Source organism: Poecilia mexicana, unplaced genomic scaffold (assembly GCF_051168715.1).
Source record: "Poecilia mexicana isolate PSO_F unplaced genomic scaffold, ASM5116871v1 scaffold_2, whole genome shotgun sequence".
NCBI lineage: Eukaryota > Metazoa > Chordata > Actinopteri > Cyprinodontiformes > Poeciliidae > Poecilia > Poecilia mexicana.
In genome coordinates, this window is record NW_028263371.1 from 9,117,116 (window position 1) to 9,144,923 (window position 27,808).

The following is a 27,808-nucleotide window of genomic DNA, read 5'->3' on the forward strand; positions in this document are numbered from 1 at the left end:
CTGTGCTCTGCTCTGTTGCTTGTTTTCCCCCTTAGATCCACAATGATGATGGAATATGGCTCAGGCTCAATGATGAAACAGTAAAGAAGTATGTTCCCAACATGAATGGTTACACAGAAGCCTGGTGCCTCTCTTTTAATCAGCACCTGGGCAGGAACCTACTGGTCCCAGCTGACGTAAGTAGAAGGCGGCCTGCTTTCAGTAGCTTTCACCCGGCCTGACGATGACAGGCTCATGCACTGTTGGTTTGGGAAGGAGCTCGTCTATATTGTATAGCAGTGGTTTCGCTTACATGTCCTGGTGGTAGCATGGTAAGCGGTCAGTTAAAAAGGGCAGCTCTCGGGGTGCATGATGCAGAGTCCCGTAACATTATTCATACCTCTTGAACTCTGTGTCACGTTACAACCACAAACTTCCATGTATCTCATGGGACTTTAAGTGATAGACAAATAAAAATTCAGTTAATTCATTTTTTTTTTTTTGCACTCAGCCTCCACCAGTCAATATTGTGTAGAAATAGATTTCACTTCAGCTAGAGTTGCCAACCTTTTGGGTAGAATCTGTCATGTCTCTTCCAGCTTTGCAGATCTAAATCTTTGCCCGTTCTCCTTTCCTCAGTCTCCGATTGGATGGAGAATATCTGGGAACATCAGCTTTCCCGACTTGTCTCAGATTCTCAGTTGTGTTTGCACTTTAATTGGGAGATTTTAACGATGGCTGAAACAATTAATTTGATTAATTATGATGAATCAATTTTTGAAATTACACTCAACAAATTTAGGGTTAGGGTTTGATAGTTTAGGGTTTGATTAATTAAGTGGCGTATACAGACAAAAGAAAAAGGCCAGCAGCTGAAAGAACATATTTTGAGCAATAATTAAAACAAGACTGTACAAAAACATATATACATTTTATAATAAAGATTAAAAAAAAAATCTCCTCAGTCGGTAAATATGCTCTACCCTGAACTCAAGTGGCATAGCTTTAGCTTCATATTAAGTAAAAGAAGTAATTATCTTATTTAGCATCTTTTGGTATCAAATTATTAATCGGTAAAGTTAAAAAAAAGTAATCACAAGTTCGAAGTGACGCTCCACTGATGTGAAGTCTCGCAGAAAAGGCTGAGCTTTTCACACGCTGATGTTAGAAGCATTTTCTAGCTGCAGCTGCATCCTTTGCTACTAGTGGAATGCTATGTTGTTGCATTTTAGGCAATAAAATGTTTATTTTCTTGTATAAGAAAGGAATTGAATTATAAATGTTTTTAATATTGTAAAAAGAAAAAGAAAAGGCTTCACGATGCAGCTGGATTTATGAAGACAGTTTGTTGCGATACAGTAAAGTGAGCTGAATACAAATGCATGCCACATGCATTTTGGTAAATCCAAAAAGCAATGAAGATCGTTTTACATTTTCATTAGTGAAACAAGTTTGAACAGCACGTTGCAATCACTCCCCAGTTACTTGCTACTCTGTGTTGTTCCCTCGCGTAAAATCCCAATAAAATACGTTGACTTCTGTGGCTGCAATGTGACAAAAATACGTAAAAAGAATTCAAGAGGAATGAATACTTGCTCGGGGAACCGCATAACTGAGAAAGACCGGAGTATGAAACTTTCACTAACGCTGCTAATCAGTGTGCATGTGTTAACTCGTGTCTCATTCTGTGTTTAGCTGAACACCTTAAAGGAACACCTGATTTGTAGCCTCCACTTTGTTTTGTGCATTAGTGAGAATCCCAATGCAGCGACTGATTCACAAGGAGAAAGAGAAACAATAAAATTGTGGTGCAGGTTTATTCTGTAATGAAGGGTGTTTTAGTTGGTGTATCTGACTTGCAAACTGTCTTAAGGGTATGCACTTTTTTCTTTTTTTTTTTTTTTTTGGAATTTGCTTATTACATAGATAGCATTTTCTTCTTAAAAACAAGGTCAATATTACAACGGTTCTTTTTTGCTATAAAATTAATCAGTGGTCCATAAAAAGAATATGTGTAACATTTTAACTTTACTGCATTGCAACTCCTCCTCTGCATTGGGATGTTTTAGTTGCTAGGAGGCTTCAGTGAAAGGTCTCTGTCTGAACAGCATGGCACACTACATCATCCAAGTGGGGGATTTTTTTGGAAGTCTCCTATTTATTGTATTTTGGGGGGAAAGAAATCTCCCCAAAGTGTTTGCAGGGAACTTCTGTTATTGCTTTAAATATGTAAACATTTTGGGCCCTTTTATTGGTGATGCACACCAATAATCCCACCTATTTGACATCTGCCCAAATCTAACCGATGTCCTTCTTTTCTTCAAATAAACCTCTTAAAGCAGTAAAACCAGAATGCCCAGGGCTGAACTTTTTTTTTTCTTCCAAAAAAATACATGCACTTTCCCCCCGCCCTGTTTCTGCTTTTTCTTCCTCCCGAGTCGTCTACTGTTTTTTGACTCTTTCACGATTTGCTCAGAATGTTTTTAACGCAAGCCAAGGAGTCAGGGATATCGCCTTTTTGTCATGGACTCCCTTATCTATATTCCCACCGCAGGTGAGTTGTTTGAATCGGGGATAAATAGCTTGACGGTCTGTGTGTTATTCCACGTGTCGCCTTGAAACCCTTGTGAGTCAGACGTCAGAAGTATACTTGCATGGTTGTCAGAACGCCGAGGTTAATGACATTCCAGCCTCATACGTCCCCTGTGCCCAACTCCATTTTTGGTGTTTGGAAATTTTGCGTAATTGCTTTAAAGGGTTGGTAGTTGCATGGGTCTCAGGTGTTGATGTCCAGGCTGTTGCATGAGATTTTGTGATATGAAAACACAGTGCCCATGTTCAAGCATGACTCCCTTCAAGCTGTATTAAAAAAATGCCTTTTGCTTTTTAGTAGGCCCATTGTTTGTTTGTCAGAACTATTTCAGTGTTGAATAGATTCTTGATTTCTTGTCTCTGTGTGTGTGCTGAGAACACTGCGATCCCGAACACAAAGAATGAAGCGTACGCTCTTAGAATTAGCTGAACCAAAAACATCTATTTTTAGCTTGTTTTTGATGACTTGCCGTATTTGTTTTAAGGGTTTTAAGCCCAGCTTGGCTAATGGATTGTGCATTTGTGCTGCAAAGGTATTGAAATTTACTCGCCTTTTGATCCATTACAACCATTAAATTTAATGCATTCTTTGATATTATAGACCGATACTAAGTAGTGTGTAATTGTTAGGGGGAGTGAAAAATTATACACGGGTCCAAGTCTTTTGGGCGGTCTCTTGCTGCTTGTCATACAGAGACTGAGATTTTTGCTCATTCTTCATTTACAAACGTGAATAGAGAGCAGGTTTCTCTGAAGATTTTTTTAAGCTGATTTAGTCCTGGATATTGACTGGACCATTGCAGCAAATGGAAATGCTGAGGTTCTTTTATTAAAATGTTTTTTTTGTTACATATTAAAAGTGTCACTATGTCCCGACAGCATAATATGTGACAGATAATCTGTGGTCCCACCTTCTCATTGTGGCCCTTCTTCCATCTGCAGAAATGCATCGCTCTCAGTCAGGAACAACCTATCAGAGTGGAGGACGGTTTCAGCATGATTGGTTGCCAATCATGCTTGTGTACGCATAGCTCATACCCATTCCATTTCATTATGGTAATCTACTTTGTGAGGGTCTTTCAGCATAGAATTCCAACCAACTAGATTGAAGTTTGTGGTTGTAACATTAACACAAAAAGGGAGGGAAAAGTGTGAATACTTAATATTCCAGCATTGTTTCCAGCCTTTTTTTTTTTTTTTTTTTTTTTTTTTTTTAAGCTTTTCATACCTTTTTTGTTGCTGTGTTTTAATTTTTGCTTGTACCTTTTGCAGGAGGTCAGGGGCCAGTCGGAGGAGAACTTAAAGGAGGTGAGCAGCTGCCCTTCCCAGGAGGCTCCCGTTCGGGTGCAGGGCAGGGCAGGGCAGGGCGGCGGCCCGGGGCTTTATAAGGTAGTGAAGACCGGCCCCTCTGGTCACAACATCAGAAGCTGTCCAAACCTTAGGGGTATCCCTATTGGAATGTTAGTACTTGGCAACAAAGTCAAGGCCATAGGCGAGGTACGCACTCACCCTAAAAATAATACAATGTGTTTTTGTGGCTGCAGCTCAATAATTTAGTCTGTGTAGATCTCCTTACATGATTACTTTTACTTTCAAAGCTGTTGTCTGTAGCTTCCGGGCATGGGGTTTGTTCTCTGCCTTTGCACTTTCTGAGGTCTTATCAACTTCTGTGGCTGCAGTACTTAACACCTGACTAATTCCAGCATATGTGTAAATTTATGATGATCTTAGGGTGTCAAGTTCAGCGGCCTTGGTAAAAAAAAATAACAAAAAAACAACCTGATTGCCAAATCCTGGAGCCTTTCTGTACCTTGACTTCACTTGTCTTGTTCTTTTAACTGCTCTGTAAGTTTGATTTAAACACCTCGGTTTCCCGTGATCTTGTCCATGCGGAGCCTCCTCTCTTCCTTTTCGTCCTTGGCTGTTGTGGCGTGTCATGCTGTTCAGTAGATTTCTGAGACTGCTCTTGAATGCCCTGTGCGGATGTGGGAGATGCTGCCTGCATTTACTAATACTTCCGTCTGTGTATGTTTTTCCACAACAATAATATTCCAGGGCGTTGAGAAAACACAACTTCATGCATTTACCTTTCAATAAATCACCTCTATCTTAGAGTAAGTTGTTTTTAATTAATTTAACCACAGTTTTGTCCAGCAGTATCTTCTGACGAAATCAGCTTCATGTAATCTTCTGCTTATGAACACTTGTGCCTCTGAGATGACCCAAATGCTTGCATGTCGTTGATCCTTCTGTGGCAGAGATTTGCTCTTGGTTTCTGTGTGCCGTAACAAACTGGATGTCGAGTGGGTGAACAGTGAAATGGATCAAACTGGCTTTGGAAGGATGTGCGGGAGTACGAATAAAACGTGTCGTTTGTGCGTCAGGTTGTGAACTCAGAGGGAACCTGGGTGCAGCTGGATAAGAACAGTGTAGTGGAGTTCTGTGAGAGCGATGAAGGCGAGGCGTGGTCGCTGGCCAGAGACCGCGGTGGCGGCCAGTACCTCCGTCATGACGATGGTGAGTTTCGTTTGACCTCATAGCGTTTGGTGGCGATTTGGAAAAATTTACAGAACCCTCGGTATCCATTTAATTTGTTGTTTTTGGACATTTAAAATGTCTTTGAAAGCCAGTCTTGAATGTTTATTTTTACAAATTTGATTTTATTGTCATTTGACATTGTGTGCCAACAACATGTGACAGAATTTAACAGCTCTAGAGATAAATTTATCTCAATGTGTTTTTATGCAATCTTACCAGATTAATCCGATTTACTGTGGAGGATTCTGTATCTGATTAAATATCTCAAGAGTGAATGTTAAGGCGAGGCGATCTAACTTGGATTTTTCAGAACAAGCTTTGATCGAGCATGGGAATCAGACCCCGCCTCCCAGTCCCTTCTCTGTGCAAGCTTTCAACAGAGCAACTACTTCAAATGGAGCACAGGGCTTTGATTATGGCATCTCCAACAACAAAGGTGAGTTTACTAAAGATGGCTTTTGTTAACAAAAACAGTTGATGAGCTGACATTATCTGAACGGAATGTTCATTTATCATAGCTCATTGTCATGCTTCTCTCTTGCTTTTGAAAATGCTTGAAAGCATCACCAATGGATTTACAGTTTACCGATTCTTTAACTCTGTCCCTTGTGAGATGTTTAAATCATTTATGATCTTGTTCTCGGTTTGTAGCTTTTCCGGGCCATATTTATCAGGAAAAACTGTTGTATATCTCAAAATACCACTGCTGTATTTGATTAAACATATTAAAAAGTTATTTATTTATTTTTACAAACTATGGTGAGATCTCCTCTACATATGTGGCTCTCTTTGAATCCCAAGGTGTCATCTGTTTTTTGTTTTTTTCTGTTTTCTTTTTTGAGGTTTCTGCATGCTTTTTAATTTGTCTAATGCTGCTGTGTCATGCCTCACATCTCTGCAGTGTTGGGCATATGTCTGCATGCATGGGCCAATCAGTGTCATTTGAACTTTTTTGTGGGCTTTGTAGTTGGCTGCAGAAGCCGGCTCTGAACACCCCTCTCACCCCTTTCTCTGTGTTGTTTTAGTTAAGTCTCCTTTACAATACGTGGTCCTTTATTTACTCAGTTATCTTCAACTCATTGCGAAGTACAGCGAGCATCACCTCGGGCACAGTGCAGATGTAGCCTCAGTAAAGTGCATTTATCCCCCTTTTTTTGGTTGAATATTGTGCCTTTTTCGTGCCAGTTTTCCTACAGTGATTTTCTCTGCCCTACGTGGCTTAAGAGGTTTTCCTCTTGAGAGTCTGTGCTCTGCGGAGAATTATGGTTTTAAAAACCAGTACTAAGCTTCAACTGTTTAGTAGTTTAGAATCAGATCGGAGGTCATCCACAAAACAATGTACAGGTGCTGGTCATAAAATTAGAATATTGTGATAAAGTTCATTATTTTCCATAATGTCATGATAAAAATTAAATTGTCATATATTTTAGATTCATTGCACACCAACTGAAATATTTCAGGTCTTTTATTGTTTTAATTTTGATGATTTTGGCAAACAGCTCATGAAAACCCAAAATCCCTGTCTCAAAAAATTAGAATATTATGAAAAGGTTCTCTGAACGAGCAATAAAAATAATCATCTGAATCAACAAAGTAACTCTAAACACCTGAAAAAGATTCCTGAGGCCTTTAAAAACTCCCAGCCTGGTTCATTACTCAAAACCACAATCATGGGTCAGATTACTGACCTGACTGCTGTCCAGAAGGCCATCACTGACATCCTCAAGCAAGAGGGTGAGAAACAGAAAGAAATTTCTGAACGAATCGGCTGTTTGCAGAGTGTTATATCAAGGCACCTCAGTGGGAAGTCAGTAGGAAGGAAAAAGTGTGGCAGAAAACGCTACACAACGAGAAGAGGTGACCGGACCCTGAGGAAGATTGTGGAGAAGGGCCGATTCCAGACCTTGGGGGAAGCAGTGGACTGAGTCTGGAGTAGAAACATCCAGAGCCACTGTGCACAGGCGTGTGCAGGAAATGGGCTACAGGTGCCGCATTCCCCAGGTCAAAGGTCAAGCCACTTTTGAACCAGAAACAGCAGCAGAAGCGCCTGACCTGGGCTACAGAGAAGCAGCACTTTGGACCACTGTTGTTCAGTGGTCCAAAGTACTTTTTTTGGATGAAAGCAAACTTTGCATGTCATTCGGAAATCAAAGTGCCAGACTCTGGAGGAAGACTGGGGAGAAGGAAATGCCAAAATGCCAGAAGTCCAGTGTCAAGTACCCACAGTCAGTGATGGTCTCGGTGCCATGTCAGCTGCTGGTGTTGGTCCACTGGGTTTTATCAAGGGCAGGATCAATGCAGCAGCTATCAGGAGATTTTGGAGCACTTCATGCTTCCATCTGCTGAAAAGTTTTATGGAGATGAAAATTTAATTTGGTCTGGAATCGGCCCTTCTCCACAATCTTCCTCAGGGTCCGGTCACCTCTTCTCGTTGTGCAGCGTTTTCTGCCACACTTTTTCCTTCCTACTGACTTCCCACTGAGGTGCCTTGATATAACACTCTGCAAACAGCCGATTCGTTCAGAAATTTCTTTCTGTTTCTCACCCTCTTGCTTGAGGATGTCAGTGATGGCCTTCTGGACAGCAGTCAGGTCAGCAGTCTGACCCATGATTGCGGTTTTGAGTAATGAACCAGGCTGGGAGTTTTCAAAGGCCTCAGGAATCTTTTTCAGGTGTTTAGAGTTACTTTGTTGATTCAGATGATTATTTTTATTGCTCGTTCAGAGAACCTTTTCATAATATTCTAATTTTTTGAGACAGGGATTTTGGGTTTTCATGAGCTGTTTGCCAAAATCATCAAAATTAAAACAATAAAAGACCTGAAATATTTCAGTTGGTGTGCAATGAATCTAAAATATATGACAGTTTAATTTTTATCATGACATTATGGAAAATAATGAACTTTATCACAATATTCTAATTTTATGACCAGCACCTGTATGTGTAATCGAGCACAGTGACAACACAATGTTTGACTGCCAAATGTTGCAATTCATAGATGCAACTTATTTGCTTCTTCTTTAGAGAATGAAATAAATATACAGAGTAATCCATTGGGCTTCTCGACAAAAGAACGTTCAACAATCTTTCCATCCTTGCATCCATTGTCTTTCACTAATCCAAGATGGGGTAATGAGTAGCAGGGAAACCCAGTAATCCCTCGTTCCAGCAGTGGAATCCCACTGTGTTCCCAGGCCAAAAGGGATTAATAGTTCTACCATTTAGTTCTGGGTCTATCCCAATGCCCTTTTAAAGAGAGAGGCACCTCTTTTTCAGTCCTTTGTTCATCCATCCCTTTTTGAGTAATTTGAGAACTTTGCTTTTGGTTCATTGGTTTCTCTTCAGCACATCAAACTGTCCACATTACTTCAGATTAGACTGTATCTGAATTCTCCTGCTTGAAGCAGATTCTACGCCGACTTGGAGAGAGGTTGAGGATACCTCAGACTTAGAGCAGCCGACTCTCATTCAAGCCATGTGACACTCTGCTGCAAACCACCCCAGTAAATGCCGAAGTTCTTGACTTGCAGATATCATCTCAACTACATAATCTGTAAAGAGCAAAGTTAAGACCTTGAGGGTTTCTGGGGTAGACGCCTTCATTCCCATGGCTACGTCTTGAGAAACACTTTAAACACCATAAACGGTGGCACTGAGTATGGACAGCTCAGGTAGAGTCCAACCTGCACTGGAAACGAGACTGACTTTGTACTAAGAATGTGGTCACGGCTCTTACTTTGGATATACAAGGACTGGATGACCCTTGCTAGCTTCCCTGGCATTGCATACTCTTGCTGAACCCCCAACAAAATGATAATGGCTGTGTGAGCCACATCCAGAAAACCATGTGAAATGGACAGCTGAACTTCCATGACATTCATCCTCATCCCTTGATTAAACATGAAAGAAACTTTGACTGAAAATCTCAGAAAACGAGGCTTTCTTTGAGACGTTATAAGTTCTTTTTCAGCATTGTTTAGATTTATAAGGTCTGTCCGGCAGCCTCCCCATGCATCAGATCCCGCTCACCACTGGGTGACAATACGTGAGATACATGGACCACCTTGTGCTGTAACGTGGTGTTTGTTATAGTGATCCTTTTTATAGCGAAATTCAGTAACTTTATGTTTAGATTCAGATTTGGGAAGCCAATCATATCCCATTAGGTAAAACCATCAATATCATCATCAAGCTGGGTAATCTGAGCTACCTTTCCGTGTCTAAGCACCGACAAGAGACAGACTTTCCCGTCCAAAGAGTCTACCCTGTGGAGGGGTCAACACCAATACTGTGGGCATCCCTTGCACCCACGGAATATTGTCTTGCTTGGAAATTCAAGAGAAGGAGAGTCCACCCCATTTCTGCAGACTAGGTCCCAGAGTCGAGGCTGTTTGAAGGTGCTCACCACCACACACAGTTTCTACTCTTTTTCCTACGAGCAATGTAATATTTAAAGTCTTGAAAGTCGCATTATGACACCTCTGCTCAACCTGCGCCTGACCTGACCTTGAAGTCACGTGTGAGGTGAGCTGTGAGCAGTGTGAGAGGGGGCCTTCTTGTAGCACTTTTGAGCTAAGCTCAGCCAAACACCAGAAGCCAATGCTCCAATTTTCCCCTAGTGAGCATTCTGTGGAGCTGGGCTTCAGGAAGGAGCCCTTACCTCCTTTTTCAAAAGCAGGTTCTATCCTAGGGTCAACCATTACTGAACTCCATCGTCTGATTTGATCAATTACCACCTTTAGGTAATATCCAAAGTTTAATTGGGATTGAATTGAATTAAAACAAGATAGACCGAACAGTACTGAATGGTGAATTTATTTGCTTTATCTGATTAGTTGTAGTAGATGGCTTTTGTTGTGAATGACTGTGGTTAACATAAATTTAAGAGATGTTGGGAAGGATTAGTATTTTAAATTACACGCCCTGAGCTGTTTGTTTCTGATGTAGCTTGAGCAGTTAAATATAATGTGGTTTGGATTTTTTATTAATTTTTTTTATAGACGGTCTTTTATATTTTAACTTTTTAATAAAAGGACCTTTAGTTGCACATCTAACAAAAGGACTTCCAGGAAGCTGTATGTCCTTTTCGGCTCCTCCTATTTTGTAAATCTGTGCTGTCGGCGGTAACTGAATGATTTGGCACAAAATGAACAAACCGACCCTGAACCCCCCCCCCCCCCCCCCCTCCTCTGACTTCCTCAAAAACCAGAGTATAAGCTGCAGTTTCTCCACTTCCTCTGTGTTCATATTTGCAGGTGACCGGTTAAGTGCCATACTGAATTCCATTCAGTCTGGGCCCTTCCTCTCAGCAGCTCCCTCCTCTTCCTCCGTATTTGATCAAGCCGCCCAACCTCCCTCCTCTTCCTCCTCCTCTTCCTCCTCCTCCTCCTCCCTTGTCCACAGCCCATTTGTGTTTGGACAGTCCCCCTCCCAAGTGTCTCAGCCACAACCACAGCTTCTGAGTAAGTCTGTCCTGCTTTCTGACAGCACTTGCTCACACAGGTGTTGATCTTTTTTAACCTTGCAATGTTTTTGTTTTCCTGATTTATTCCTCCATGTTAAATATTCTATGTGGTGAAGAGGGGTGATAAGTGACGCATAATGCTACTGCTCTATGGCGCAGAAATATCTTTAACAAGCTTATGTGTCTAATGTTTACTGCTGAAATCTTGTTTTTAGTCAAAAATAAATGGTTTGTAATTAAGGAAAAAAAAACACACTCATAAGAAAACAAGATTTCAAGCTGGAATACTTAGACTTAATATCTTGGTAAAATGAATATTTTTGCTATGTGCTCACATAGGAGGCTGAGTTGCTTTGATTTCTGTTTGCTGTGCTTGCTCAGTTGTTTATCGTCTCCGTTTCCTTCATGGTTTTTATTGCCACATAAGCGTCTCGCTTCATTTCCCACCTCAGCCAGCCCGAGACTTTTATCTAAGCATTAAGAGCAGTGGCCTGTGTAGATTTTTGTATGCCAGCTCGATCATTTAAATGAAAAAGTGTGACGATATAAAAGACGGTCAGCTTAGAAGATCCTTGGAGGTTTCAGCTGAAGTAATATTCTTTGCACATGTTGATTTATTTTGTGGCATTGCTGCTGTCTACTTTCTTGTTGGTTCTGTGTTGTCTGTCTGCAGAGTCCTGTGAGGGTCATTAAAACATAGATGCAACTTAAAGCACAACTTCCTTGATTGCCTGCGATGAGCAGATTAAATACAGAATAACTTGCATTGTTTTTGCTGTGATGCATGCATGAAAGGGAAATTCTATGTAGCTATCGCTTGAAAGAATACAAAAGAAAAATCTAAAAATAGCCATGATACAATTTTTAAATATGTATTTAAAAATGTTTCTCGTGTGTTTCCCCACATTTTAAGAATAATTAAATGTCTTGGAGACAAATCTGTATCTTTAGGTCAGAGTTTAATAAAAAAAAAAAAAGCTGCTGGGAAAACAATTTAGCTCCAAATGGCAGATTTAAGACTTTTCTGGTCATTTTTCCCCAGGCCCATTATTTACATTTTGCCATTTGTGTATTTTTGTTTTTGTAGATGTGTGCATGTCAGGCTCTTGGCTATTGAATACGGTTCAATTCCTTCCATCAAAAGCTACTAATATTTAAAAACCAAACGTTCATTCTGGTGTTCTGCATCACGTAATGCTTTTTTTATGACTTTACACGTCTAAGCAACAAGTTTCTTTTCACAAAACCCACAGGCCTCTGTGACTTCACTGATTTTTTCTAAGTGTCTTTTTTCCTCATGTTCCATCTATATATCTTCCCATTAGTTTGTGCGTTGTCGTTTTCCTGTTTCGGCTTCATGATTTGACTCCATTGGCTTCCTTTTCGTTCTTTCTTCCTTTCTGTCCGTCTGTTCTTCCTCCCTCCCTTTCTTTCTTTCTGTCTTACATTTCATGTCTGGCCTGTTTACCTGCTCCACTGTTTCCCACAGTAGATGGCTCATCTCGCAGCCTTGCTTCTCGTGAGCGTGTGCACAAAAGCAGTGTGTCGGTGGCTGGTCATGGTAGTGCTCTCTCATCTCTCGCTCTAAGGCAAAAGGGTGGGTAATCACAGATTGCATGCTCCCTTCAGACTCAACAGAGGGTGGGTATGAACTCCAGAAAAAAAAAAAAAAACTCCTCTATAGAGCCTTTTATGTTTATGTTATGATTAACCGTTTTTGGAATCTGGGTGTACTGATTAGACAGTACGGCTCAGGGAATTAGTAGGAGCATAAAAAAATATTAATATTGATTACCTAAATTTTGCTGAATGCAAAAAGTGACAAACATGGACAGAGCCCTCTGGCAAAGACATATAAAAAGCTGTTAAATAAATTAGGGCTGTTTTAAACGAATATTTTAGTAATCGAGTAATCTATCGATTATTCTTACGATTAATCGAGTAATCGGATAAAAAAAAATTATAAAATGAAATATTGGTAAATCTGGCATAATACCGGTGTTACTATCAGATATCAATATCAGTCCAATTTTTCATATTTGAGCATCCCTAACAGTTGCTTTTTTGTAGTTTAGAAAACTAACCTGTAACAATAATAGCTCACTTTCTAAGTTAACCAGAAGAAAAGTTATAGAAAAATCTGAAATTATATTGAATTTAATAACAAAGAGGCAGGCTCACAAATATGCTTATAAAAAATGTCTACAATCCAGCTTTTAGTTTATGTATTCATCTTCAGTGAGTTTAATAGATTAATTAAACTCACCTTGCCACCTAACCTGTCACGCTTTGGGTTTGAAAATACGGGAAATGCCGCCTGGAGTGGGAGGAGAGGGCGAATGAACGAACGTAAGATGGGGTGGAGGGGAGGAAATAGACCAGCGGACTGACGAACCGTTAGACCGGGGGACGAACACGGGGGAAGCAATACGGGATATTTACGACACCTTCACTGGTCACACTCAGAAACTCATCTACCAGCCATGTACGATGTGCTCCGCCACCCGTTTCTTCAGACTGGGATATGAAATTTATTGTGCGGTTCGTCGGTAAAGCTACATTTACACGGTAAGCATCAGCTACTCAGCCGCCCGCCCTGTTCAGTCTATCCGCTCACCTCAGCGCTCTTCCCGCCGTTCGCTTTCAACCAGCAGCCCCGGAGGAGAAATGCTGCCGTACTCCAGGCATTCCCCAGTCATTTTAAGGATGCTTATTGGTACCCCAAAAACGATAAAAAGTCGGGCATTATCATCAATCAATAAAATCCCCACGGGCCAATCTTGAAGATTGGACTTTATGCCGCTGAGACTTAGCTTTTGTCAACAACTCAGAGGCGGAAGTGAGAGCTCCGCGCAACGCAAATGAAGTCCCGGTCGGAACACGGTGCGCTAACTAATAAAACATAAATTAACGAAGCTTCGAGGCAGGTAAATTTTCCTCGAGGAATTTTAGTAATCGAGGTACTCGAATCATTCGAGGAATCGTTTCAGCCCTAAAATAAATTTATTTTTAGTTTCATAACCATAATCATACACTGAAAACTTAAACAATCCTACCTTTAATTTGAGCACATTTATTCACTGGTGGGAAAAAAATTCCCATTTTCTCAAAAAAATCTTTTTACAAAATCACCATTAAGTTATTGATATCTTAGCTGGTAATACCTACAATCCTCTATTGCTAATAGGACAGCATTTAGTTTTCTGCTGTAATAGTTCATAAGGTTGGAGCATAACGAGAGAGATTTAGCTTTTGTAGGAATTAGGTCTGCAAACTTGTCTGGTAAACCTTTTTGGTTTGATTTCTGACAGAGCTTTCCTCAAAATTGGGTTGGAAACCATCTTTCATCAATGCTTTCATTGTCCACTGACTAATTTCATTCTAAAAATTGCTTTTAACTACCTTTATTAATCACGAGTCTTAACATCTTTCATCTTCAAGGCTTTAGTTCTCTTTGTTTGTTTTGACACATTACAATTTTTTGTGTGTTTGCTGTTTTTTTTTTTATGACTCTTCAACGATAATAGCATGTTTTCTAACTCGTTTGTGTTTGAATCGTCAATGCTTTTAGGCGAACGAGGGAATCTGATGTCCGGCGCGCGCTCCGTGTCCCAAACCAGCAAACAGCGTCAGGAAAACCGCTCCCCCAAGCAAGAGAGTCGAGGAAGCCGCTCCTCTGAACAGGGCCGGGTGAAAACGAGCGAGGGTGGCCTCTCGGCCAGCGAAGCTCTCATTCTGCGGTCGGACACGGCCAAGCTGAGGAGTGACTCTCACAGCCGCTCCCACTCGCCCAACCACAACACTCTACAGGCGCTAAAGGCGGACGGTAGAACCTCGGGCAGTCGGGCCGAGTCGCCAAATCCAGGCTCTCGCTCCTCTTCTCCCAAACAAAAAGGCGTGTCCTCATCAGGACGATCCAGTCCCTCGAGCAACTTATCCCAGCACTCCTCTTCGAGCCACCATGACAAAAACCTACCCCCCAAAGTCAGCCCTTCTTCTAAAGCAAAACTGGATCCTCCCAGGGAGAGATCCAAGTCAGACTCGTACACTCTTGATCCAGACACGCTCAGGAAGAAGAAGATTCCACTCACAGAGCCGCTGAGGGGAAGATCTACGTCTCCTAAATCTAAGCTCTCTCCTAAAGATCCCAATAAAGAAGTAATCAGCAATGTAGAAAACCGTGCTCCATCTCCACACGTGACCCAGGAGAACCTCCACAGTGAGGTAGTGGAGGTCTGCACCTCTAGCGCTCTCCTCTCCAATGAGGACATCAACGATGAGAACGCGGAGCTCCGCAATTCGGAGGAGGGCTCATGCAAAGTCCACTTCAGCATCGGCAAAGCTCCCGTCAAAGAGGAGCTGGAGAGCCGCTCGTCGCCCAAAGTCAGCCGCAAGACGTCCAGCCGACACACACGTCCCAAGAAAGACAAATCTGGGCCTCTGTTCAAAGCTGAGAGCACATCGAGAATTGCAGAGCCCGTCAAACAGGCCATGTCTCCCTCGGTGGCTGAATGCGCTCGTGCGGTTTTCGCTGCGTTCCTCTGGCACGAGGGGATCGTCCATGACGCCATGGCCTGTTCATCCTTCCTCAAGTTTAACCCCGACCTGACCAAAGAGCAAGCCCCCATTCGTAACTCGCTGGGCGGACAGGGACCCGAGGAGAAAGAGAGCAAGTTGAAAAACCGTCACTCCTTGGAGATTTCTTCTGCGCTCAACATGTTTAATATCGCGCCCCATGGCCCAGACATCTCCAAAATGGGCAGCATCAACAAAAACAAAGTCTTATCCATGCTGAAGGAGCCTCCGCTGCCAGAGAAGTGCGAGGATGGGAAAGGGGAGGCCTCGTCTTATGAGATGACCTCTCACCCCTGCTTGAGGCCGAAGTCGATTTTGCCGCTAACCTTGCAGCACTTGGTTGCGTTCTGGGAAGACATTTCGATGGCCACCATCAAAGCAGCCACCCAGAACATGATCTTTCCCAGCCCGGGGTCCAGCGCCATCTTAAAGAAGAAGGAGCACGAAAAGGACAGCAAAAAGGCAAAGAAGGAGAAGAAGAGGAGGGAGAAGGCGGAGGTACGTCCAAGAGGGAATCTGTTTGGAGAGATGGCTCAACTCGCCATGGGAGGACCGGAGAAAGACACCATCTGCGAGCTGTGTGGGGAGTCTCACCCTTATCCTGTCACCTACCACATGAGACAGGCTCATCCAGGTGAGAAGAGCAAAGTCCTTTTCCTTAAAAACCGCAAACCCGTCCCGATCGGTTTTCAAACGAGCTTCTTTTGCATTTCCAATCCAGGTTGCGGTCGTTATGCTGGGGGTCAGGGCTACAACAGTATTGGCCATTTCTGTGGAGGCTGGGCTGGGAATTGTGGAGATGGAGGCATAGGAGGCAGCACCTGGTACCTGGTCTGTGATCGCTGTCGTGAGAAATACCTGAGAGAGAAACAGACGGCAGCTAGGGAAAAGGTAGCATACGTCGACAAATCGTCATCTCCGTCTCCTTTCTGCTTCTATGATTACATTTCTTTTTTTTATCTAACCTAATACGGTCAACATAATCTTAAAGGTGAAACAGTCGAGGAAGAAGCCTCTGCAGGTGAAGACTCCTAGAGCTCTACCCACCATGGAGGCCCACCAGGTGATCCGAGCCAACGCGTTGTTCCTGCTGTCCCTCAGCAGTGCAGCAGAGCCCAGCATGCTCTGCCACCATCCTCCCCGCCCCCTTCACTCGCAGCTGCTCCCCAGCCTGAAGGAGGGCGTGTCAGAGGAACTCCCCAATAAAATGGGCTGCCTGTATCTACAAACGCTAGCCAGGTAGTTACAGGGCGACTTCAACTTTCTTCTGGCGAAAACAGAAAATGAGGGTTACAATGTCTTTTTGGGGTTTGTTTTGTTTTTTTTGTGTTTTGTTTCAGGCAACACACTGAGAACTTTGGAGCTTATCAAGATGACAACCTTTTCCAGGATGAGATGAGGTATCTGCGGTCGACGTCCGTTCCTGCCCCATACATTTCTGTCACACCGGACGCTTGTCCCAATGTGTTTGAGGAACCAGAAAGTAATATGAAGTCAATGCCCCCCAGGTAAAAAAAAAAAAATAAAAACTCCTTACGACTTTTTATTCACTCCATATCATCAGACTATTACAGTAAGGCTGAGGTAAAAGTGTAATAGAAGTAAGAAATACTGCCACCTGCAGGCGGTGAGTTAGCAGCCACGTAAAACCCCATGTTTTTAACAGTTTTTGCAGAAAATTTGCAATTGACTCACAATTGATCTTTAATATTGTGAGAATTTCACAATATTATATGCACAGAAGTTTGTAGTTGTAACATTGGAAAAGTTCAGTGGGCATAAATAGTTTTTCACGACACTGAATTGGTTAAACATCTCTTGACGTCCATATTGTCTACCACTTCAGCCAATAACATGCCTGAACAGAACAAGCTTAAATTGTTCTCTTTTGGGATATTCTAACCCAGAGTTTTGCTCCGTTTGTCTTGATTTCCTTTTAGCCTTGAAACCAGTCCGATCACAGACAGTGACACTGCAAAGCGCACCGTTTTTCAGAGGTCTTACTCCGTTGTGGCATCAGAGTACGACAAACAACACTCGCCCTCTCCAGCCCGAGTCAAAGCCGTGCCCAGACGGAGAGTTCATAGCGGCGATGCAGGTAGATCAATGCGAAAGTGATTTGCGTCGCTTGGAGTGAGTCGTGACATTATTATTTCTGCATAAACCGCTCCGTTTTCCACATAGAAGTGGGCTCCTCCCTGCTGCGCCACCCGTCTCCTGAGCTGTCCCGCCTCATCTCGGCTCATGGCTCACTTAATAAAGGGGAGAGGAATTTCCAGTGGCCTGTTCTGGCTTTCGTTATCCAACACCATGACCTTGAAGGCCTGGAGGTGGCCATGAAGCACGCTCTGAGAAAGTCTGCCTGCAGGGTGTTTGCCATGGAGGTACGGATGTTGTGGCTGCGAAATTTTGCTTTTCGATGTCCGACGTTGTGATCAATTTTTTTTATTTTTTATGTTCTCGTCAGGCATTCAACTGGCTGCTGTGCAACGTGATCCAGACGACTTCTCTGCACGACATCCTCTGGCATTTTGTAGCATCTCTCACTCCCTCACCCTGTGAGCCAGAGGATGAGGAAGACGAGGAGAATAAGGGGAACAAGGAAAATTTAGAACAGGCAAGAGTGGCTTACAGTTACATGATCTTTTTATTTGTCACTTTTCCTAATCATGAATCATCTCCACGGTTACATAGGAGAGAGACCTCGGGGTTTGTGAACACCCTCTGTCGGACATAGTCATCGCCGGGGAGGCAGCCCATCCGCTCCCCCACACTTTCCACCGCCTTCTCCAGACAATCTCTGACCTCATGATGTCACTTCCTAGTGGCAGTGCACTACAGCAGATGGCACTGAGGTAAAAATCTCTGCTTCCAGAATGCCACTGTCATGGAAATAACTTGCCAGATTGTCTTCTGATTTCAGACAGGCAAACATTAAGCTTTGCTGTTTGCGTCTCGTCGCTTTAGGTGCTGGAGTCTCAAGTTCAAGCAGTCCGACCACCAGTTCCTCCATCAAAGCAACGTTTTCCATCACATCAACAACATCCTGTCCAAGTCGGACGACGGGGACAGCGAGGAGAGCTTCAACATCAGCGTCCAATCGGGTTATGAAGCTATGAGCCAGGCAAGAACGCAGACCAGTTCTGGCTCTTATTACTGCTCATCTGCTGTGCGTTAAACCAGGAGAAAATGTGTGTTTTTACAGGATCTCTGCCTGGTAACCTGCTTGAAGGACCTAACCAGTGTAGTAGACATTAAAACTTCCAGCCGCCCCGCCATGATTGGCAGCCTGACTGATGGCTCCACGGAGACCTTCTGGGAGTCTGGAGACGAGGACAAGAACAAGACCAAAAGCATCACGTTCAGCTGCGTGAAAGGCATAAACGCCACCAAAGTTTCTGTCCATGTGGACAACTCCAGAGACATCGGGGTAAGGAGCAACACCAAACCAGGCTGTAGAGTTTTAAAGGACACTGGTGTGTTGTTTGATTCAAAAATAAGATCCGTTGGAATTGCAACATATGGCAGTGATTGGAAAATTTGGGATCCACTCTTAAAGTCAGCTGGAGTTGATCTGTACAAGTTGAGACATTTTTATTGAAAACCAGTAACACGTGCTTGATTCTCTCGTTTTAGAGACAAAAAGATGGTTGTTTCAATTTCAAGCATATGTTTTTAATAATGAGCAGCAGCTTCAGTACAATAAGGAGTTTGCTGATTTTTAAATTTATTTTTTAATCCACTAAAAAGAGGAGTCAGACAAGCCATCCCCTGTTTTTTTTTTTTTTTTTTGATGCTACTGTTTATATTGAGCTTTAAGAAAACAACTGGTAAAATAACACTAGCTTAGTGTTAATAATTTGGCTTGTAATATATTCCACTTAATGTCTTGGCATAATTGAGAATTAAGTTACTGAAAATATGTCGTATTATGGATTTCAGGGTATTTATATTTTGTATTTTGTGCAAACAGAACAAAGTCACGTCAGTAACGTTTCTCTGCGGAAAAGCCATAGAGGATCTCTGCAGAATCAAGCAGGTACGTGCCATTTCAGTGACGTAACGTGAGAAATGATTTAAAAACCGATTTCGGGCATAAAATAGATGGCATTAAATTACAGGTCGACCTTGACTCGCGTCACATGGGCTGGGTGACGAGTGAACTCCCTGGAGGCGATTATCATGTGATCAAGGTGGAGTTAAAAGGCCCCGAAAACACCCTGAGGGTTCGCCAGGTGAAGGTTCTTGGCTGGAAGGAGGGCGAGAGCATCAAGATCCTTGGACAAATCTCAGCCAGCATGGCTCAGCAGAAAAACTGTGAAGCCGAGACACTCCGAGTTTTCCGCCTCATCACCTCACAGGTCTGTCAATCTGGCGCGCTGTCTCCGTCATGCGGTTATATCAGCAGATAATACATTCAACTGAAACCGCGAGTATAATTCTTTGGTTTGCATTTAGGTTTTTGGCAAACTAATCTGTGGAGACGCAGAGCCGACGCCAGAGCAGGAGGAGAAAAATCTGCTCTCGTCTCCGGAAGGAGAGGATAAGGTCTGTAGAAATCCAGTTCTGTGTAGCTTCCTCCCAACTGATGCGTTCCTTCCTGATTATTTAGATCTTTTTTTTGTTTTCTGCAAACAGGTACCATCTGATGCGGATCTTAAGGAGCACATGGTGGGAATAATCTTCAGCAGGAGCAAACTAACCAACCTGCAGAAACAAGTAAACGTCAAAACCATTCAAAAGTAACCACCGGATCTGTAAAGCGTCCACAGTCCAATGTAACCGCTGCCTTTTGCTTCCAGGTGTGCGCACATATCGTTCAGGCGATCCGCATGGAAGCCACACGTGTGAGGGAGGAGTGGGAACACGCCATCTCCAGCAAGGAGAACGCCAACTCCCAGCCCAGCGACGACGACGCCTCATCCGACGCCTACTGCTTCGAGCTCCTCTCCATGGTTCTGGCTCTGAGCGGCTCCAACGTGGGCCGCCAGTATCTGGCGCAACAGCTCACCCTCATGCAGGACCTGTTTTCTCTCCTGCACACCGCTTCTCCGAGGGTGCAGAGACAGGTGGGCGTGAATGTGAACACACTGTCCGACATGCAAATTTGTGTTTCGAGGTAGCTTACATATTGCCTGAAAACTGCATGTGCTTCTTCATTGGGATTTCTTTATGGAAATGTCTCCACCAGCTGGTGGTGAGGGGAACTGCAGCATACATAACGGAGAAGTGTTTGTTTGAAACACGTGTAGCTCTGTGTGCTGGGTAGTAATATAAAGGTTGAATCATGGCAAACACTCATTCTAACCTGTTATTCTGTCTCTTATTCACTGAGTTATACATACCCCCTTCTGTTTATTCCACACATTTAGATACAGAATGTTCCTGTAAGGTTTGCTTGAAGAAGTGAAATTGGTGAAATGGTCCTAAATAAGGCCTGGACAAATATGTGCATTCAGATTAGAATAAAATTTGTATATAAAATGTTATAAAACTTCAATCGACCTGTGCAAAAAATAAAAAAAAAAGTCTGCTAAGCCAACCCTCTTAGCCCAATTTCTCATTGTATGCTTGAGAAATTGATTAGTTCACACTCTTGTAATAAAGATGTATGCTCAGTAGGATGATATGGCTTAAAAAGCTCACTTTTTTTTCACACAAGATCTGATTTTAATACATTTATTTATTTTTCCTCTTTAAAAAAAAAACAAAAAGAAATTACAAATAACAGAGAATATTTTCAAAAAATGACTTTTACATCAATCATCCCTTTGCACAACAGAGTGTTGGGGCCAAGCTACAAAATTATTGCTAACTGTTTAATAATGAGAATATAGTCATATTATCAGAAAAAAGTCAATTTTGCTAGAAGTCGTTTTAATGAGAAAAAGCTTTGAGTTATTGAGATCTAGCATGACAAAGTCCTGCTACCAATAATAATTTTATGCTGATGTGTTAAAAAAATATTTCTTTATCTGTTAAACTAATATCAAAGTAAAACTTCATAAGATTGCTCAACATTCCTCGTTTAATCCGTGTTGAATTTTTATGAGAAAAAAAAATCAATATTAAAACTTCATTCTCATCTCATATCAACTTTGTTTTACAGCTGTATAAAATCAATTTATCGCCCATCCATATTGTGGAGCTGACACTAGATTTTAAGACTTTATGGTTGATGGATCAAACAAACTGTTCATAGGATTAAAATATTACCTGTATAATAGAGTTTATTAACATTTACCTCATGACCTTTGTCTTCTTAGGTGACATCTTTGCTTCGACGTGTCCTGCCGGAGGTGACGCCGGTCCGCCTCGCCAGCATCATCGGGGTTAAGGCTCTTCCCCCGGCAGACATCAGCGACATTATCCACTCCACGGAGAAAGGCGACTGGAACAAGCTGTGCATCCTTGACATGTTCCTGGGCTGCATCGCGAAGGCCCTCACTGTGCAGCTGAAAGCCAAAGGCACCACCATCGCCGGGACGGGCGGCACCGTCGCGGGGAAGGGCGTCACGACCGTCACTCTACCGATGATCTTCAACTCCAGGTGAGCTGGAGTTTTGTGGAAGATTCCAGAGACGGGGGTTTTGTTGACGTCAGTTTGTTTTACGTTTTCGTTCTCTTTTTTTTTTTTTTTTTTTTTTTTTTGTACGCAGCTACATTCGCAGAGGTGAGAGCCACTGGTGGATGAAAGGCTCCACGCCTCCACAGATAGCTGAGATCATCATAAAGCTGGTCAAAGATATGGCGGCGGTGAGTGTTTAACTTTTTTAACATTTAACATTTTCAAACCAGAAGTCCTTTCATAGCATAGCTTGAGCTTAACTTGGTTCAAATTATGTAATAAAGTCTTTTGTGAAGAACCTTTTGCTGTCCAATTATTAGTTGGTTAATCCATAAAAATGGAAAACAGATAAGCTCTACACTGAATCGATAAGCTCAATCCTTTCTGCTTAACTTGTCACATGTTAGAAGTACGTTTTAGCTTCAGATGCATCCTTTGCTACAAACGATCAAGCGTACACTAAATGAATGTTATTGCGCTGTAGGCAATAAAATGTTTATTTTCTTATGTAAAAAAGGAACTGAATTATTTTATTTGCATATTTTAATATCTTTCTAATTTTGTATAAAATAAGCTTTAAGTGGCTAAGTCAAAAATCTACAGATTGTGCCAATTTTGTATTCAATTAATCAATAGGATAACCGATTGCTGAAATAATTGACCTACACAGATTAAAGTAACGCGTTGTTTGCAGGGCCACCTGTCGGACGCCTGGTCCAGAGTGACCAAGAACGCAATTGCCGAGACCATCATAGCGTTGACTAAAATGGAGGAGGAGCATCGCTCTCCTGTTCGCTGCATAGCAACAACAAGGGTAAAGGAAGCAATTCAGAAGCACAAATCGGTGATTACAGATGTCGCTTATCGACGGCGCTGTAAGTATTTCATCTCCTCCTCCTTTAGCTGTGGCTCGCCTTGGCGTCGCTGTGCGTTCTTGACCAGGATCACGTAGACCGCCTCTCTTCTGGTCGCTGGATGGGGAAAGACGGACAGCAGAAGCAGATGGTGAGATTTATAAGTGGGTGTGAAAAGTGAAGCGTGCGAGGCTAAATGGAAGGGTAATAATTTATGCCCTTCTCTCCCCACCCACAGCCCATGTGTGACAATCACGATGACGGCGAGACGGCAGCTATCATCCTGTGTAACATATGCGGCAACCTCTGCACCGACTGCGACCGCTTCCTCCATCTTCACCGACGCACTCGCTCCCACCAGAGACAGGTTTGTGTCCGAAGTTTGCTTTAATATCAGTAAGTTTTTGTCACTGCTAAGGTTAAGAAGCACAAATTATGATCTCTGGTGGAATCTTGTGGTTCCAGTTTTGGCCCTTAAGATTTCTCTTTAAGAACTTTATAAGAAATAAAAACGACTTTCAAAGCAGATTTATCAAATCCTTCTGCTGTAAGCTGTAATAATTTAATTAATTAAGCTGTAATTTTAAACTTCTCACTGATGGCAAAGTACAGGTCCATAGTACTTACATGTGGTTAATTTCTCTAACTCAGTTCCACTTACCAGCTGATTTCTATCTGGGTGGCCATTTTTGTTAGTTCATTGGTTTCAGCTTTGTGTTCTTCTGCTCTTCAGGTGTTTAAGGAGGAGGAGGAGGCCATAAAGGTCGACCTCCATGAAGGTTGTGGGAGGACCAAGCTCTTCTGGCTCATGGCTCTCGCTGATTCAAAGACGATGAAGGCCATGGTGGAGTTCAGAGAGCACACGGGTAACTTAGGATAGAGCATGACAACGGGAATTGCTAACATTCTCATGTCAGAAATCCAATAAAATTATAAGATAAAAAATATATTTAATTTCTCAGTCTTTGCCTTCCCAGGCTTACGTCTTCTTTCCGCTCACATGTTTAATATTTTTGCAGGCAAACCAGCATCCAGCAGCTCAGACGCCTGCAGGTTCTGTGGCACAAGAAATGGAACCGAACTGTCTGCAGTGGGGAGCGTCTGCTCAGACCCAGACTGTCAGGTGTGGAGGATCCACTAAGCTCAATCATCCACAGCAAACAAACTATCCATATAGTTTATTTTAATACCGTATACAAAAACACATTGTTGTACTTTGACCCTTTAAAGCAATAATAGTTCAAACCCCGCATATTTTAGCGAGAAAAATAATTTTAATAATTTTTTAATAAACACAGATTTATAGATGATCAACAATATATTTTACTGACTACATAATATAGTTTTGCTTAATGGAGCCTATAGAAAATGTTTCTACAAATGTGCTGTTGGTGGAGGATTAGCGTCTCCCTCTCCACAATAAACTATTTCTAACACATTTATTAATCCAGGTACATCCAAAAGCCACTAAATACTTTTGTGTATCGTACTGTGCTTCATAAACGTCACCACCTCCTTGCCTGTCGACTCTCTCAGGAGTACGCAAAGCTGGCCTGCAGTAAGACTCATCCCTGCGGTCACCCCTGTGGGGGCGTCAAGAACGAGGAGACCTGCCTGCCGTGTCTGCATGGCTGCGATAAGAACACCGGCTGCCTGAAACAGGACGCAGACGACATGTGCATGATCTGCTTTACAGAGGCGCTCTCGGCAGCTCCTGCAGTACAGGTGGCTTTGAGTTTAGCTTCTTTTTTTTATTTTAAATTTATAAATTAGCTCGCCTTAACGTTAAACTGCCGGTTCTGCTTCCAGCTGGACTGCACTCACGTGTTTCACCTTCAGTGCACTCGACGGGTTCTTGAAAACCGCTGGCTCGGGCCACGCATCACGTTTGGGTTCATGCTGTGTCCAATTTGCAAGGTATCGCGCAATATTTGAGATTAGCTTGCTAAAAATGTTACCATCTCTAGACATGGCGATATTCAGACTCTATGTAGTGTATTTAAAAAGAATTTCATGAAGTTTTATCCTGTTTTTTTTTTTTTTTTTTTTTTTTGTCCTCTGCAGAACAAAATCAATCACTCTGTGATCAAAGACCTCCTCGACCCCATTAAGGAGCTGTATGAGGACGTGAGGAGAAAAGCTCTGATGAGACTGGAGTACGAGGGGCTTCACAAGAGCGAGGCGATAACTACGCCAGGAGCGCGCTTCCACAACGACCCCGCAGGCTTCGCCATGAACAGATATGCGTACTACGTCTGCTACAAGTGCAAAAAGGTCACAAATGGCTTCCGTTGATCCGATTTTTGGCTCAAATTGTTTTACGTGGATTGAGGGGAAAAAATCAACAGTGTCCCTTCTTGTAGGCGTATTTTGGAGGAGAGGCTCGCTGTGATGCAGAAGCAGGACAAGGTGATGACTACGACCCCAGCGAACTGATCTGTGGAGCATGCTCGGACGTCTCCAGGGCCCAGGTGAGTGAATGACGCCCGTAAAGAATCCCAGCTACGCTAGATGGAAGATCTCGAAATGGTTTCCAAAATTTCTGCGTTTTGCCAGAAATCCGCCTAATGTTCTCTACCTTGTGCGTTCATCAGATGTGCTCCAAACACGGCACAGATTTCCTGGAGTATAAATGCCGCTACTGCTGCTCCGTGGCCGTCTTCTTCTGCTTTGGAACCACACACTTCTGTAACGCCTGCCACGACGACTTCCAGAGGATGACCAGCGTCCCCAAGGAGGAGCTCCCTCGTTGTCCTGCAGGTGACTGGATGGTGTCTCTCGAAAACAATAACATGATGTTACCTTATCCTCAAAGTTTCAGGAGTCTTATTTTAGCTGATAGTGTCAACTGAAGCCTTTAAATAGTGGTGAATGTGTTTTTCTTTTGGTTGCCTAAAAAGTATTATATTTACACAAACAAATGTGAATGTTTGTTAGATTTTTCTGATCTGCCATTTTGGTTAGACTTTTAATTGCCCTCCATGAAACGTTTGTGCTTTAGCGTAAAACATTTCCTCTTTAAAGCCCTCTGTGAAGGGAGAATTAGTTTTAGTTTACCTTTTTTATCCCTGCTGTAAAACGTAGAATACGATCACAAATATATAATGTAATAATGAATTGAACATTTTTAGTCTATTTTTATTGTTTTTATCTCCAAAGTGTGGTGTTGAAAACTTAGCTTGAAAATGTTTGAGAAGTGCTTGAGTTTTGCTGTGAGAAAAGTATCCATTCATGTTTGTGGTTGTAACATAATAAAATACCTACGTGCTGTTTTTATTGTGATGCCTCCAGAGAAATTGATAAAAGGTTTAATTGCTATCTCTGTGTTGCAGGGCCCAAAGGCAAGCAGCTGGAAGGCACAGAGTGCCCCCTGCATGTGGTCCACCCTCCGACGGGCGAAGAATTTGCTCTGGGCTGTGGAGTGTGCAGGAACGCCCACACCTTCTAAACTTTAAGAGACTCGCTGAAAACCAGTCGGTCTACTGTGATTTTTATAGCCGCCGCCGCCCCTGCTGAGACTCGGCGATGAAGCTCGGCTCTGGCTTTGAGTCTTCTGGACCGCAGACCAGGTTTCCGTTCTACGCCGAGTTGTCAGGTCTGCTCCTTCACCAACATCAGGATCCAGGTTCTGCTGCAAATGCAAGCTGTTGCTCCTTTGGATTCAGAGCAAGCTTAATAATAAAAAAAAGTTGTTTTTTTTTTTTGGTTTTGTTTTTTGTTATTTTAAAAGAAGAATGGAAAAAAAATAAGAAAATAACCTGTGACGTGTTTGCATGCAGCCGTTGTAATCCCTCGGCTTCTATAGACGTTGCACACCTCCCAATCACTGAACTGTAACGATGTAACATTGAAGATCAAATAAATTTGCTTAAACGCAACTGAGGATGAGCGTGAGTTTAAAAAGAGGGGAAGGAAAAAAAAAACGAAAAAAAGAAGGGGCCATATTTCCAGCTTCCTTACTATAAATTTAAAATATTGTTGTATGTAAACATTTTTTTTCGTAATCTTGTATAGTATTCCCCTCTGTCAAGTGCATCATGAGTTGACAGACGACAAAAAGGTGAGTTGGTTGTTAAGACTGTTAAGAATATCGCTTTCGGGATGGAAATAGTGTACGATTTATCTAATCTTGTATATAGCGAAACTATTCAAAGTAGCTGTATTCCGAAGTTGCTCTCTTCAGTTGTTTGGTATTCTGGGTTTTGTTTTGAGCCAGAACTTTTAATGAAGTGCAATACTGGGTGTGCCTCCTATTTTGCAGCTGTTTCATCTATGGAATGTATGTCAAATAAAAACCACTGTACATTTTTATACAGTCGTAACCCCCTCCGCGCCCCCCGCCCCCCAGTCCTCGCCCTCCCTCTTCTTAGTGTCGGTTCTCTTTGATTACTGTCTGGAAAAGAGAGTCTGGCACTTGCAGTGAAAGATGGTGGATGTAAATGTTGTTTTCAGCTCAGATAAATAAAAAAGCATCAAAATCCAACATAAATACAAGAATTAAAAAAAAAAAAAAAAAAAAAAGTCTTGATAGGAGTGGTTACAGCTGAAGGATTCAAGGGTCCAGTCTTTACACCAAATACAATTGTGCACCTGTATGCGTTTTCCTAGTATGTGGCAAAGAGATTTGGGGGTCAAAGAAGCAAGAGTGTGGGGGATAAAAAAGAATAAAGAAACATAAGAAGCAGCTGCTGTTAAATAAGAAGCTTATTACTTGTGAATCTGCTCTGTAATATCTGTGGTGGATGGAGTTGAATGGTAATAAACCAGATTCTCTGTTTCACAAATTATACAATGTGTCATCAGTTTTTCATTAGTAAGCCAAAATACGATTTCTGCTGGACATTAAATATGCAATCCAGTGGTCTATTTCCTTCTTTCACCAACATCTGCACTCACAATAAAAAAATAAAAAACACAAGTGGAAAGTAAAGTATGGATTTTCACAGCAAAATGTGTAGGTAGCCTTTTGAAACTTTGGAATTTCATTACAATCTTCCCTGTTCTTTTGAAGAAAAAGGAACATTGTTATTTTTATTTTTTATTTTTTGCAAAATGTTACTGAAATTCATTCAGTATTTTTAAATACAACTCAAATGTATTTGCAGAAGCCATACAGAATGTGCAGATAAAGTACATTAAATGCAAACAGAAGAACTCAAACATGAGCGAAAGATGCATCACTCTGGGAGCATTTTTAGTACTCTACGTGGTTTACTGTTTTTTTTTAAATTCGCTTAA

At 42.2% G+C, this 27,808-nt stretch overlaps 1 protein-coding gene across 12 annotated transcripts in view; it reads left to right on the forward strand.

Annotated features, from left to right (window-relative positions):
- mycbp2 (MYC binding protein 2) overlaps window positions 1-27,362 on the forward strand; it is a 70,236-nt gene extending 42,874 nt beyond the window's left edge. For 4 of the 12 annotated variants that reach the window (XM_015003506.2, XM_088010256.1, XM_088010251.1 and 1 more), the window contains 33 exons: window positions 36-176; window positions 3,844-4,068; window positions 4,956-5,088; window positions 5,420-5,545; window positions 10,365-10,571; window positions 14,145-15,782; window positions 15,870-16,039; window positions 16,140-16,387; window positions 16,489-16,656; window positions 17,089-17,246; window positions 17,333-17,532; window positions 17,616-17,765; window positions 17,843-18,003; window positions 18,116-18,272; window positions 18,354-18,578; window positions 19,122-19,187; window positions 19,270-19,509; window positions 19,607-19,696; window positions 19,787-19,867; window positions 19,951-20,217; window positions 21,415-21,698; window positions 21,808-21,904; window positions 22,411-22,530; window positions 22,620-22,721; window positions 22,809-22,937; window positions 23,304-23,436; window positions 23,590-23,693; window positions 24,107-24,295; window positions 24,380-24,487; window positions 24,635-24,844; window positions 24,934-25,041; window positions 25,165-25,330; window positions 25,903-27,362. In XM_015003506.2, the coding sequence (XP_014858992.2) occupies window positions 36-176; window positions 3,844-4,068; window positions 4,956-5,088; window positions 5,420-5,545; window positions 10,365-10,571; window positions 14,145-15,782; window positions 15,870-16,039; window positions 16,140-16,387; window positions 16,489-16,656; window positions 17,089-17,246; window positions 17,333-17,532; window positions 17,616-17,765; window positions 17,843-18,003; window positions 18,116-18,272; window positions 18,354-18,578; window positions 19,122-19,187; window positions 19,270-19,509; window positions 19,607-19,696; window positions 19,787-19,867; window positions 19,951-20,217; window positions 21,415-21,698; window positions 21,808-21,904; window positions 22,411-22,530; window positions 22,620-22,721; window positions 22,809-22,937; window positions 23,304-23,436; window positions 23,590-23,693; window positions 24,107-24,295; window positions 24,380-24,487; window positions 24,635-24,844; window positions 24,934-25,041; window positions 25,165-25,330; window positions 25,903-26,018 (6,717 nt within the window). In that variant the 3' untranslated portion in view covers window positions 26,019-27,362. Of the gene's footprint in view, window positions 1-35; window positions 177-2,455; window positions 2,534-3,843; window positions 4,069-4,955; window positions 5,089-5,419; window positions 5,546-10,364; window positions 10,572-12,065; window positions 12,171-14,144; window positions 15,783-15,869; window positions 16,040-16,139; window positions 16,388-16,488; window positions 16,657-17,088; window positions 17,247-17,332; window positions 17,533-17,615; window positions 17,766-17,842; window positions 18,004-18,115; window positions 18,273-18,353; window positions 18,579-19,121; window positions 19,188-19,269; window positions 19,510-19,606; window positions 19,697-19,786; window positions 19,868-19,950; window positions 20,218-21,414; window positions 21,699-21,807; window positions 21,905-22,410; window positions 22,531-22,619; window positions 22,722-22,808; window positions 22,938-23,303; window positions 23,437-23,589; window positions 23,694-24,106; window positions 24,296-24,379; window positions 24,488-24,634; window positions 24,845-24,933; window positions 25,042-25,164; window positions 25,331-25,902 lie in introns of all 12 variants that reach the window. The other 8 variants (XM_015003563.2, XM_088010282.1, XM_088010274.1 and 5 more) reach the window with 7 other exon arrangements.
- Window positions 27,363-27,808: the final 446 nt, after the last annotated feature.